This window comes from Dreissena polymorpha, chromosome 1 (genome assembly GCF_020536995.1).
Source record: "Dreissena polymorpha isolate Duluth1 chromosome 1, UMN_Dpol_1.0, whole genome shotgun sequence".
Taxonomy (NCBI): domain Eukaryota; kingdom Metazoa; phylum Mollusca; class Bivalvia; order Myida; family Dreissenidae; genus Dreissena; species Dreissena polymorpha.
In genome coordinates this window covers 202,170,992-202,186,022 of record NC_068355.1, presented here as the reverse complement: position 1 = coordinate 202,186,022, position 15,031 = coordinate 202,170,992, and the positions used below count along the sequence as shown (strand labels likewise).

The window sequence follows — 15,031 nt, the reverse complement described above, 5'->3', positions numbered from 1 at the left end:
GGGATTCCTTGGAGAAACCCCATCACATGTACATTATATTTACACAAAATCATCAGGGGAAGCCTGTGTCACAGAATTCTACTGAAATACATGGTGGAGCAAAAAATAATTTTTCTTTAAATATGCAAGGTATTTAGCTTTTTGCGTGCATTTATAACTTGATTTTCAGTTCCAAGCAAATTTCTCAGGAAGCAAACTCCAATAAGCCATTCAGCTTTGTACTCAAAGAAACCACAATATTAGAGACTGTAAAAGATCTCTTCTGAGAAAGTTAATTTAGACTAACTCCCTATGGCCAACATTATATAGACCTAATATTCATAAATTTAACAACATCTTCCAAAAAAGTCTTTGGTGATTAAATTATGTTTATCTATCCCTTGGAATTAGACCTCTAAAAGGTTTCAAATTTCTATAGGTCAAGCCACTGTTCTTGATTGGGGGAATGAATTGTAAGATTATGCATGCAATCTCCACAAAAGTCTATACAACAAGTACAGCATCAACTATCATAGGCTACACATCACAATATCATATGTTACACATCACAATATCATAGGCTACACACTACAATATATTGGGTTACACATCCCAATATCTTGGGTTACACGGCCATTTCCTAGCCTAGACTTCACACCACAATATCTTGGGCTACACACCACAATATCCAGCTTGCAGGGGAGCTAACTTACCTGGGTGTTTGTTCATCAGACTTGCCACCACTAGCAACATTAATCTCCCTGAAATATTGTAATTGGTGAGCTTTGGCAGGCACAACAGTCAGTGTTTTTACAGCATTTTTGGGAGTAGGGCCAGGGCCATTCAGCTTGGGAAAAATCCAGTGTTTTTTACGAAAATTGGGAAATTAGTGTTGCAAATTTGATCTTAAGCAAAAAAATTCTTTTTGCTTACAAGTACTTTAAAATTGAGAATGAAAGTGTTTTCAATATTATCTTAACTTAGTGGGTTCAACTTAAAGAGCTGAATAGAGAAATCAACTAAATGTAGAAATTTCATTTTTTAATGGAAATCTTCAATTAGCAATTTTAGGCAGTCATTTCGGGCAAAATATACTTTTTGAGATAGGGAATGGAGCCAAATTTGAAAAAACAAACACTGACAGTGGAAACCATGACAACAAAACTCCAGTAACTAACATTTTATAATGACAAAAAAGCATGGCACAGTGACATTTCTGTTAATTGACCCACAACCTTCCTTGTTAATTAATTTACATTCTCTTTTATTAGTCTCTGCTATGATTCTAGCCATATGTGCATCTAGTATTTTATAATTGATATTTATTTGATTCATATTTTATTTGATAAAAACTTAAAGATGCTGAATCTGTATCTTTCCAGAAATGTGTTTTTTTTTAATGGCACCGTGCGACAATCCAGAAAATATAAATAAATCCCTAATAACAACGAGTGAAAGAAACACGAAAAAAATACCTTTGAAGAAAAAAGATCTCAGCATTTCTTGCTTTGTTTATCTACATTGTGAAAGTATAAAGATTTTCTAAATAAATATTTCTGTACACTTAGGTGAACAGACAGATAACACCAAAGACTCTGGCATACATTGAAAATAACTATTGAAACCAGCAAAATGTAAACAGACGTTATGACATGTCATATTAATAGGCAATACAAATATTCATATGTTTTCAGATGACATCAAACCTTTCATCAATAGTCATTTTTATTGAATATCGTTTGATATGCATGTGTTTGTTTTAAAATAAGGTAATTAACCGATTCAGCATCTTTAAATTTCATATTAATTGTTGTGAATACTTAAACTAATAAAAACTAACACACAATCCACAATTTTTGCCTTCCATTTAACAACAGTAATTGAAAATACAACTTCTACACGCAAAATGTAATTTTTAACTATCAGTCATGTTTCCTCTACAGGATTTTCTATTAAAGAATAACCTATGGGAACTGTTTGGGAATATCTTAAAATTAAAAAAAAAAGAGAAATAAATTCTGCCAAACATTACAAAAATGTATATAAATTCTAAATATATTGAGCAAATGATGTTTTACTATAAGAATCAGGTATTTATGCAAAATGGATATTAACCATAATTCTCTGCAACAGAATCAAAACAGAGAAAACAAGGATATCAGTAAAACTGATGGATGCTCCCCAATGATGCTTTGTCAATATATGGGTAAATTGTGTGGAAAAAAGTGAGACCTTGAGAAAATATAATATTAGCCTCAGTGACCTTGACCCCAGTGACCTCAAACCTCATCAAAAGGTAGAGGTCCATGCAAGGTATCTACATGCCAAATATATAAGAGATCGGTCAAATATTGAAGGCGCTATGAGAAACTGTAATAAAAGTGTGAAGGAAAATCTATTATTAGCTTTGGTGACCTTGACCTTGACCCCAGTGACCTTAGGTAGATAGAGTTATGGTTCTTAGTCACTGCACTTCTCCTACTTGCCATCTGTTTATATTTCAAGTTTCAAGTAAATCCCTTTAGTAGATTTAGAGTTATGCTCTGGACAAAAATTTACTTTGAAATTAAATAAAGGGAGATCATTCAAAAACTAAGGTAGATATAGATATTGTTCTTAGTCACTGCACTTCTCCTACTTGCCATCTGTTTATATTTTAAGTTTCAAATAAATCCCTTTAGTAGATTTAGAGTTATGCTCTGGACAAAAATTTACTTTGAAATTAAATAAAGGGAGATAATTCAACAAGACTATTGCCAAGCAATAAAATTCCCCTCCGGCTCCACCATTGTCAGAAATTCCACCATTGTCAGAATATATTTTTTTATTTGTTGCCATAGCAACCAGAATTTTTGATGTAGGAACAAAATGAAATGACATGCATAATGTCCATATTGCCATCTATCCATGTTCCAAGTTTCATGAAAAAATATTAAGAACTTTTAAAGTTATCGCAGGATCTAGAAAACCACCATTTTCAGCATTATTTGTAGTCTATTTGTTGCCATAGCAACCAGAATTTTTGACGTAGGAACAAAATTAAATGACGTGCATAATATCCATATTGCCATCTATCCATGTTTCAAGTTTCATGAAAAAATATATTAAGAACTTCTAAAGTTATCGCAGGATCCCGAAAAAAACACCATTTTCAGCAGTATTTCTAGTCTATTTGTTGCCATAGCAACTAAACATTTTGATGTAGGAACAAAATGAAATGAGGTGCATAATGTCCATATTGCCATCTATCCATGTTTCAAGTTTCATGAAAAAATATTCAGAACTTTTAAAGTTATCGCAGGATCCAGAAAAAAACACCATTTTCAGCAGTATTTCTAGTCTATTTGTTGCCATAGCAACCACAATTTTTGACGTAGGAACAAAATGAAATGACGTGCATAATGTCCATATTGCCATCTATCCATATTCCAAGTTTCATGAAAAAATATTAAGAACTTTAGAGTTATCGCAGGATCCAGAAAAAACACCATTTTCAGCAGTATTTCTAGTCTATTTGTTGCCATAGCGACCACAATTTTTGACGTAGGAATAAAATTAAATGACGTGCATAATGTCCATATTGCCATCTATCCATATTCCAAGTTTCATGAAAAAATATTCAGAACTTTTAGAGTTATGGCAGGATCCAGAAAAAAACACCATTTTCAGCAGTATTTCTAGTCTATTTGTTGCCATAGCAACCACAATTTTTGACGTAGGAACAAAATGAAATGACGTGCATAATGTCCATATTGCCATCTATCCATATTCCAAGTTTCATGAAAAAATATTAAGAACTTTTAGAGTTATCGCAGGATCCAGAAAAGTGTGACGGACTGACGGACGGACGGACAGATACAAAACCATAAGTCCCCTCCGGTGAAACCGGTAGGGGACTAAAAACTAAGGTAGATAGAGTTATGATTCTTAGTCACTGCACTTCTCCTACTTGCCATCTGTTTATATTTAAAGTTTCAAGTAAATCCCTTCAGTAGATTAAGAGTTATGCTCCGGACAAGAATTTAGTTGGTACGGAAGTGCGGAAGGACAAACTGGCAACTATATGCTCCCTATATATATATATGGGGAGCATAAAAATTAAGAGCCTGATATTCGTTTTACCCATCCAATTAACTCAAATATATTTAGAAACTCAACATAAACCACAATGTTACACATAACTCTGTCAGCCCACATCAATATGAGCTAGCTCCACTTGTCCAAGTGTTACAAAATTATATAAATTAAGAAGACTTAAAATACATTGCAAAAAAATAAATAAATGTATTATAATGAAACCATCACATAATATTGTCTTTATATTTTTAAAAGTAATATAAGCAAATTCTAAAATAAAAATATAATGCAATCAAAGGAGCATTATTTAAAAAAACAAAACAAAAAAAACAATTGTCAAAATGCAAAAAGAACATTCGAAACCTAGCATGCAAAGATTAAGAACAACTTTTCAATGTTTCAATAAATTACAAGGATAAAAAAAGTATTTTCACTACCAGTAAAAGGATAAAACAAGTGATATCACTCCATGTCAAAGAATAGAACTTGGGTATTTATCACTCCATGTCAAAAGGTAAAACATGTGTATTTATCACTCCATGTCAAAAGGTAAAACTCGGGCATTGATCACTCCATGTCAAAAGATAAAACATATGTATTTATCACTGAGTCGAAGGATAAAAATGTGTATTATTATCACTACATTTACAAAGATAAAATATTATCAATTATTATATGCCAAAGGATTAAACACATGTACTTAAGAATGCAAGTCAAACGATAAGCATATTCATATGTAGAAATAAATGTATGTCAAGAGATAAATTACACAATTATCACCAAGCTTGTATTCTCTATATTTCTCATGACATGCCAAAAGATATTTAAAACATTTTCATATGTGATCAACACAACAGGGAAAAAAACAGCAAAGAAAATCCAGCAAACAAAACAGATAGTAGATTGTGTGCCTTGTTAAGTATGCAATAGTACAACTCTCATAATATGCCTCGTACATTGGTAGTTAAGCATCAATATATGAATTGTTATTAAATTCCATAACGATAACATGGGTCAAGTAAGAAAATACATCAGTACCTTAGATAGAGGGGCCGAAGTCTGAAGAAACACACAATACATAAAATTAACAATAAATATATTGTGAAGTGTGAAAAAGTGAGAAATTGTAAGAAATTTGTTAAAAGATCACAGACTTTCTAGGTCTGATCGCTCAAAACTTGAATTGCCAGTTAAGGTTTGTTAACCTGATAAATATAATTAATTTTTAAAGCAATTTTTATCATTAATCATTTAAACTTTATTTGAGCAAACACATTTGTTTAAAATCAATAAATATATTAAACAGTTTACAATTAAGTCATCCAAAAATTAACGCCCGTTGGCTTCACTGGCTGTTAAATTTTGGCGTCAGACCCAGAAAGCTAAAAAAGATGTAAGACGATCAGTCAAATAAAAGTTTGTTCCTCTAAGGCCTGTTCGAAAAGATGGATGACTAGCTTTTAAGCCTTTCAATGACCAAACAAAAATTACTGAAAGAAAAAAGTTATGTTTTAACTAAAAATTTTGAACGACTAAAATGGATGCCAAATTACTTCCACTGATTCTGTGTAAATAAATGCGGGTAAGCTCAAAATTATGGCGATTTATATGTCAGACTGATAGCCCACAGGATGTCTTAAGTCATGCTTCTTGACGCACAAACATGACATAATTGCCAAATTCTATTTAGAGCATTTGTAAGTCAATAAATTTTTATGACACTTTTCTATTTAAACAAGGGCTGTTTGTAAAACATGCATGCCCCCCATATGGGCTGTCCGTTGTAGTGGCAGCCATTGTGTGAATACGTTTTTTGTCACTGTGACCTTGACCTTTAACCTAGTGACCTGAAAATCAATAGGGGTCACCTGCGAGTCATGGTTAATGTACCTATGAAGTGTCATGATCCTAGGCAAAAGCGTTCTTGAGTTATCATCCGAAAATAATTTTACTATTTTGGGTCACCGTGACCTTGACCTTTGACCTAGTGACCTCAAAATCAATAGGGGTCATCTGCGAGTCATGATCAATCTACCCATGAAGTTTCATGATCCTAGGCATATGTGTTCTTGAGTTATCATCTGGAAACCATTTTACTATTTCGGGTCACCGTGACCTTTACCTTTGACCTAGTGACCTCAAAATCAATAGGAGTCATGTGAGAGTCATGATCAATCTACCAATGAAGTTTCATGATCCTAGGCGTATGCGTTCTTGAGTTATCATCCGGAAACCATTTTACTATTTCGGGTCACAGTGACCTTGACCTTTGACCTAGTGACCTCAAAATCAATAAGGGTCATCTGCAAGTCATGATCAATGTACCTATGAAGTTTCATGATCCTAGCCCCAAGCGTTCTTGCGTTATCATACGGAAACCACCTGGTGGACGGACTGACCGACAGACCGACCGACCGACATGTGCAAAGCAATATACCCCCTCTTCTTCAGGCATAAAAAGTCTATGAATGAATCCTTTAAATACTTTTTTGAAAATTAACATAGTTTTGTAAATTAAAGATACACCAGTAAGGAAACATCTGGATTTGAGATAAAAGACGAAATGTCACGCAAGGAACAACAATAAATAAACCAGCTATATAGCACTTAATGTTTCTGCAAATTCTGTTTCAGTGACTATATTTGAAAGCAATACCTTGCCACAACCCAATTGAACAGTCAGGCAACTTAACAAATACCCCCCCCCCCCCCCCCGGGCTGCATGTTATAATACTGAACCACTTTTACATCATTTAACATTTCTTATATAGGAAAATATGCAGTACACTCATTATTGGAAGATTGTCATTCTTCTTTTTTAAATTAGCACCATTTCACTTGCATCTTTTTCTACTCTCCCTCCCACTACTGTAGCAACTTGCAGATGATGCCCATACCAAAGGAATAGTTTCCTAAATCTATTTTTAGAATCAGGCTACACGCCATCTATATCCTTTCTACAACACAGTACTACGCCCTACTGAACCCACCTTGCAGGCAATGTCCCGCCACCATGTGATTTTTCCCCATCATCATGCTGATTTTCATCTGCTGTTTCTGAAAATTGTATCATAAATACATACAAATTGATTTCCATTGCACCATAGCTGATATTTAGTCAATATTAAAAATAAAAATGTTCAAAACTATAAATACATCACAAGGGGAGAAAATTACATGACTAAAATGTCAATGTTGTTTAATTTTTACAGCCCAGAAACCATTTCTAAGCAAGAGGGCTTGAAGATGGCCCTAGATCCCTCATCTATTAAAAAATGTATCAACATCATTGTAACAATTTATGAAATAATTTTGTACAACAAAGAACAACCTTTTACAAAAAGTACATGGTATAACCTTAATAATCATATATAAAATATTTTAGTATCACCTTGCTAACCAATTTCAAAATGGTTTCATATGATAGCAGTATTAAACCATTTATAAAATGGTTCATGAAACAGAACTGTCAAAGAGACTTTAACCAATGTCAAAAAGGACATGCTGAACTCCAATAAAAAACATAAGCCGCGCCCTTGAAAAACAAGGCTTAGTGCATGCCTGCACAGGCTAATCAGGGATGACACTTTCCACTTTTATGGTATTTTTGGTTTAAAGGAAGTCTTATCTAATAGTGGGATCATATGGTGCTTGAATTCAGTGGAATTGTTCACTTTTTGATAAAAGCAACACACTTTGCTTATTGGTAGTATAAAGTATTTAAGGCAAAATAGGCTATGGACCCAATTCATATTTTTCAAAATGGCCGCCATTTTCAAAATGGCCACCAACCTATCAAAAAATATCCAGTAGTGTCAGAAAAGGGTCATCCCTCATTAAACTGCAGTGGCTAATCTTGATCTACACTTTATGAACATGCATTAAGCCCCATTTTCCCAGAGCCAGGCTCAAATCAAATTCAACGAAATAGGTACCCAGCAATGTTTGGTGTATTTTGTGCACTGTCAAACAAATATTCCAAATTTAAAACTTATTCAAAACACAGATGCCAACAATTTGAAAATAAAGAATATATTTTGTGTTCTTGCTTTTTTGGTTTACATTATTAAGATGCTGAGCACAAAAGGTGAGAGTTACAAACAAGGTGTTGTAACAATGTATTTTAAAATTCAATCGCTGGTCTCACAAATCTTATCCCTTAACCTCTCCGACTAAACCTTTGATGTGTTTGAAGTCCTTGAGAAAACTAAATTAAATGTAAGACCTCTTCTACTAGAGTCTTAATAATTTTACATTCTTCATCACCAACCCTTAGATACCAATGAGAAGGAAACAGCATAAAACGAGAGCAATCTGCGAGTTCCTCGCAGGCTATTCTGGTTTTATGCTGTTTGCATATGGCCACTTCCACTTTGCTTCCGAGCCTGAAAGGAATATACACTTGCCATTTACAGACGATTGCAACATCTCAGTTACAAAGTGAGAATAGACTAGTCATACGCAGGAGTGGGCTGACATTAGCTGGCCATGTGTCACTTACAGGTACAATAGGAAATGTAATTACCTAAACCATTCATTTTCAAGAGCTTTGCATGCACAGAGCATAGATGAATGTTCATATGCAACTAGTGCACCTGACATATGCAGTGATTTTTTCCTTCTTTATGAAGTACCGGAAAACAGCACTTTCCCAATTGGGATAAAACTGGAAATTTCCCAATAGCTGTCCAAAAAAATTGCGATGGAAGTTTTAACATTTTTATTTGTCTTTATTTTTTATAAATAAAATTTACATGTTATTAGTTTCCCTATGCAGCTCTATGGCTTGAATCTAAGAAAATATTGAAAACCTGAAACACTTAGTTATCAATTTTAAAGTATTTGTGAGCAAGAAATTATCAACAATTTCACAATGTGAAGTCTTCATGACACGAGTGTTTCTGATTTGAGGGGTTTTTGCGCACATTTTTACAAATTGGGCAGGGCAAAAATCACTGATATGCAACAATTGATAGTGCTATAATTAAACAATAGACTCTTTCAAGAATGGGCTAGATGTGGAAAAAAACAATTGTATTGCAGGTATACACCCAATAGTGTTGGTGGTACAAACACCCTAGTGTTTGTTGGACAAACCCAACAGTGGTAGTGGTACAAACCCACTCGTGTTGGTGGTACAAACCGCTCATGTTGGTGGTACAAACCCACTCATGTTGGTGGTACAAACCCACTCATGTTGGTGGTACAAACCCACTCATGTTGGTGGTACAAACCCACTCATGTTGGTGGTACAAACCCACTCATGTTGGTGGTACAAACCCACTCGTGTTGGTGGTACAAACCCACTCGTGTTGGTGTTACAAACCAGGCTTACCCATTTTTTTTCCTTTTAAAATCGCAAAGCATATTTACTATAATTATCCACTGGCACATAAAGGGGTCAGCACCATAAGTACAAGAATATTTTCTTAGGTTTTTCCAAGTAGGGTGAGACCACATTATAACTGCTTAGGATGTACTCTGGGAAAACAGGGCTTAATCCACGTCACAGTGAAGATCAAATAAGATTTTTTCCCCACGTTGCAGATGACCGAATCACAACAATTTATAGACTTAGAAATGCAACTTGTAAAACATCTACATTTAAAATACAAGCCTTGATCTTCTATTTCATGAACATGACGAACATTGTTATGAATTTTCACATGCTATGCAACATGTGACAGTGCTATAATTAAATAATTCCCAGGCAAGACATTTTAAATTCAAACACCTACTTAGAGCTGCTATGTTGTCCGCACTTCCAAATTTGTTCTTTATGAGATGAGCAAATTCCCGAGGTTTCGATACTATGGATCTGTAATAAAGAGTTTTCAAAAGTAATTAAATGACTACATGAGCATTTAATATTCAGTAAATAAAATTTATCATAATAACATAAATTATTTGTTTAAGATGTTAACTAAATATTTGTTTCTATATAATTGTAACTCCTAGTAAATTCTGCAGAAATATGCATATGCATATACTTTGAGAATCTTTCTTGGTTTTAAATGATATAAGAATTATGGTGCGATGTGGAAAGAGGAAATTTTTGAAAAAAAAATTCTTAAAATGGTGTCCGCTTGCTGAAATAATCAGATTGTCAATAACAACTGCAAAAAAGGCACTTGAATGAGAGTTTCAAGGCTTCAACCTTTAACTAAATTCTGTCTTGAAACTAGACAGCAATTGAAGATTACAAATACCCATGTACTGGCAGATTTCAAGCAGTTTATTCGTCAAATTTACCTAAAAAATGTTGTGGTACCCTACTTCACATTAATTACACACACAGACAAAAAGCTTCATACAGATTTGAGCCGTGATCTGTGAAAAGGGGGTTTAATGCATGTGCGTAAAGTGCCGTCCCAGGCAGGTGGCACAAGCTTATCAGGGAAAACACTTTCCGCTTTTATTGTATTTTATGTTAAAAGGAAGTCTCTTTTAAGTGAAAATCTAGTTTAAGCAGAAAGTGTTATCCCAGATAAGCCTGTGCCAGGGCCAAAACACCAACTTTGGGAAAAGGGCCACAGCCTTTTTTCGGGGAAAAAAGTCACAATTTTCTGGCTTTGGGGAATGAAAAATACTGCGGTAGATTGGAAATTTAGAGAAAAATGCATGATTTTAAAGAAATTTCTGTAGGGGAAAGGGCATTTTTGGTTAAGGGGAAGAACAAGAATATCAGTGAAACTGATGGATGCTCCCCGATGATGCGCTTTGTCAATGTATGTGTTAATAAACACCTAAAAATATATATTATTAGCCTCGGTGACCTTGACCCAGTGACCTCAAACCTCATGAAAAGGTAGAGGTCCATGCAAGGTACCTACATGCCAAATATGAAAGCGATTGGTAAAGTATTGAAGGCGCTATGAGAAACGGTAGCAAAAGTGTGACAGAAGGAAGTCTGTTATTAGCCTCAGTGACCTTGACCTTGACCCCAGTTACCTCAAACCTCATCAAAAGGTAGAGGTCCATGCAAGGTACCTACATGCCAAATATGAAAGCAATTGGTTAAGTATTGAAGGCGCTATGAGAAACGGTAACAAAAGTGTGAAAGAAGGAAGTCTATTATTAGCCTCATTTACCTTGACCTTGACCCCAGTGACCTCAAACCTCATCAAAAGGTAGAGGTACATGCAAGGTACCTACATGCCAAATATGAAAGCGATTGGTTCAGTATTGAAGGCGCTATGAGAAACGGTAGCAAAAGTGTAACAGAAGGAAGTCTATTATTAGCCTTGGTGACCTTGACCTTGACCCCAGTGACCTCAAACCTCATCAAAAGGTAGAGGTCCATGCCAGGTACCTACATGCCAAATATGAAAGCGATTGGTAAAGTATTGAAGGCTCTATGAGAAACGGTAGCAAAAGTGTGACGGAAGGAAGGAAGTAAGGAAGTACGGAACTACAAACTGGCAACTATATGCTCCACCGAAAATATTTTCGGGGAGCATAAAGAGGCCCCTTGCGAAGAAAGGTTTTTTGGCCCTGTGTGCGGAGTGCACAAGCTAATCTGGGACATTGAAGCACATGCATTAAGCCTGGTTTTTCCACAGCAAGGCTTGTTAATAATATGAAGTCACACTTACTCTTTGGCACCTTTTATGTTCCCCACCACTCCTCTGAAAATGAAAAACAAAGCATTTTATTAAAAGAGCCCCACTGTCATTCTAGGAACTTTTGTTCACATCACAGCCCCACCACATAACTTGTGTGGGGTTAACTGATGATTGAAGATTTTTCACATAACTTGTGTGGGAATAGCTGAGGATTAAGGATTATTTTTACAGCCATTTCCCCCTTCCTCTGAATCGAAAAGGGCAATATTGTTAGTGTGTGGCACAGGATTTTTAAGCCAATAAGATTCACTACGACTGACGTGGAAAAGTAGGTTAACAGAACGTTATAATATAACTGAAATATTTAATAATAACGAGCATTTTGCATCTTGTTAAATCTATGTTACTATACCACATCTAGCGTTGAAATTTCGGCTATGCTGTAAGGAACATCGATTTGTGTATGGGTTAACTTTATTTTACAAAATATTTTGCAAAATATTAGTTGATTTTTAGTATTTTTGTAACTTTAAGTTTACATGGCAGATATTAAACAAGAAAAAATATTAAACCATCTTTTAGGCGGATGTTCGTTGTTTATTTAATTATTTTTTCTTTACAATTAAATAATTTTTTATACTGTACTATAAAGCATGTTATGATAATATTGTGAACATTCTCAAATAGCACAATACTGTAATGCTTTGAAGTATATGCATGAAACAAAATTTAAACTTAGAATACAACTGCAACAGCATTTAAAACAAAACAGTTTGTGTGTATAAGGCAAGGATGCCCACAATGTCCACCATTGTCTAAAAATCTACATAAGTCAAAATATCTTTTTATGAACAAAGCTCATGTTTGACCTCTAACTGTGACCTTGACAATTGAGTAATAAAATGAGTGATACCCAAGAGTCTTCTTATAGTTATCATTTGTGTCGTGTTCTGATAAAACTCTGATAAAAATTCATGTGCGTAAAGTGTTGTCCCAGATTAGCCTGTGCAGTCCGCACAGGCTAATCAGGGACAACACTTTCCGCTTAAACTTGATTTTCGGTAAGAAGGGACTTCCTTCAAACTAAAAATACCATAAAAGCGGAAAGTGTCGTCCCTGATTAGCCTGTGCGGACTGCACAGGCTATCTGAGACGACACTTTACGCACATGCATTATGCCCACTTTTGTCAGAACGCGAATCTTATGATTGATTGCATTTGTGCCAAGTTAATTCAAATTTATTCATTAATTCCATCAATATATAGCAATGTTATGGTGGAGACAGAAAATTTCTCACAGACAGAAATGGGGGTGGGGGGTGGGGTGGGGGGTTTAAAAAATACATTTCTGTGCAAAACCAAATGTTTGTTTTATTTTGGTGAATTTTTACACACAAACACAACAGCACAGGAGTAGAGAATGATAATAAACAGGAATGAAGAATAAGCACAGCACGCAAGTGTTTAAGCAAGCGCCTTCTGTGATCTCCTGATATGACATGACATGTGTCCATAGTGCATGGCTTACCACACATTCCACTCATGTCTCAAAACCCCACTCAACATGTAAAAAACTACCCATTTTATGCTCAAATTGACCTTTGACCTCACCTTGCCATGTGGACACATGTGTTGTTTTTCATTAGTTGTAGTTATTTGCAAATGTTTTTGGTTTTCAGAATAAAAAATAATATATTTGTATAATCTTTACTGTTAACTCACTATTTAATAAAATAACACAATTAAGCTTTCATATGCAAAAATAAGTTAGACCAATAAAAGATCTTTTAAGATACATTTTAAATAAAAAATAATGTTTTTCTTATTTAACTTCTACAAACATAAAAATAAACACTGTGGAGTGAACAAAAATTGGACTCAAAATAAAAAAAAGAGAAATCACTTGAGAGCCAAAACCAAGAACAGCTGCTCTAAGCCACCTCTTGAGTTACTATGACAACAAGACGGCTTACCCTGAGAAACCAGTAATTCCGTCTACAATATTTGCGCCTACGTCCCTACAAATACGGTGGCACATGTTGTAAAATTGCGAAGTGAAAAGATATAGGTGTAGAACTTTAAAAGTCAAAGCTAGTCATGTCAACATTGAAATCGGCCTATTGGCGAAGTGAGAGGAACCATTAAAACATGTTTGGTAGAGACCCACTAAAATTTAACAACATTTATGTCAAATAACTAGGCCATGTTTTTTTAACTAACCGCATTATTTTTTTCTAACTCAGCCAAGATATTACGAAGACACAATTGTTATTGGATTGAACTCGCTACCAAATAAGACATGTGACTTCAAATGGTTTTACTAAAGCCACACAAAGAAAACTTCCCTGCTGCATGTCCCAGTTTCCAACTTGCAGAGAATATAGTGGGACAAATGCTGTCTATGAAAAAGCTGGGAACATATACAAAAATGCCTCATAACATCTTCAACTTCCTGTAAATTAGTTTCTTTTAACCAAATAAAGGTTACATTTAGAGGGAAATTGATGAGTCATTAAAGTAGAAAATACTTCAACTTTTGGGAAGATATTCGAGCTGAATTTTTACCTAAATAATACCTAAAAAATAATTGCAAGCCTTTTGTTTTCACAAATTTTAATGAAGAAATAAATGCAGACTCAAGAGAATTCACAAGTCAAATGTTGCATATGATGACAAATGATGGACAAAAAATGATCACAAAAATTGATCAGTGAGATAAAAAAGCAGAAACATTTTTTACCATGTGCTACAATAATGATGGCAAATGCTTAATTCTGGTTTATGGTTACACTTAATTTCTCAGAATTTTGTATTATGAATGGCTTAGTTTTTTTAAGTGAGAAACAACTTGTTACTAGATAATCAAAAGAATTTATATATATATATATATATATATATATATATATATATATATATATATATATATATATATATATATAATTTAAAAAAAACACAAGAAATTAAAATGCCAAAATCAATACAATGCCTTTTTTAAGAATACACACAAGTTGGTCATAGTGACAATAACCTGCATTTAGAGTTCTCTCATTGACAAAACCCAGTCATATAAAACATGCTTCTTGATGGACCATTGCAGATAAGGTTAGCAAATGCTCAAAGAAAACTAAAGCTTTTCACCATAGTAACGAATATGAACAATCATTTAGCCGATTTTGTGTAAGGCTATATAAAATATAAGACACCCTGTGTGTGGCCAGTCGTGACACAAGGCTTTATAAAATGAATAATACCCTGGGTGGGGCCAGTTGAGACCCAAGGTCAGTCTACACACATTTGTTTAAGAGCTATAGCTTGAATTATTATGTTATTTAGGCAACTTATTAAATGTGCTACTTGCTTGACATTATAAAGTAAATAATTTTATATGGACCGTGCACTGTGAAAAGGGG

General features: G+C 34.3%; 1 protein-coding gene across 13 annotated transcripts in view; it reads right to left on the bottom strand.

Annotated features, from left to right (window-relative positions):
• LOC127864615 (transmembrane and coiled-coil domains protein 2-like) overlaps positions 1-15,031 on the bottom strand; it is a 126,056-nt gene that overhangs the window by 22,001 nt on the left and 89,024 nt on the right. For 7 of the 13 annotated variants that reach the window (XM_052404417.1, XM_052404419.1, XM_052404418.1 and 4 more), the window contains 7 exons: positions 13,595-13,639; positions 11,652-11,684; positions 9,795-9,874; positions 7,992-8,018; positions 7,047-7,113; positions 5,095-5,115; positions 693-740 (listed from right to left, as the gene is read on the bottom strand). In XM_052404417.1, the coding sequence (XP_052260377.1) occupies positions 693-740; positions 5,095-5,115; positions 7,047-7,113; positions 7,992-8,018; positions 9,795-9,874; positions 11,652-11,684; positions 13,595-13,639 (321 nt within the window). The remainder of the gene's footprint in view (positions 1-692; positions 741-5,094; positions 5,116-7,046; positions 7,114-7,991; positions 8,019-9,794; positions 9,875-11,651; positions 11,685-13,594; positions 13,640-15,031) is intronic. The other 6 variants (XM_052404414.1, XM_052404415.1, XM_052404420.1 and 3 more) reach the window with 6 other exon arrangements.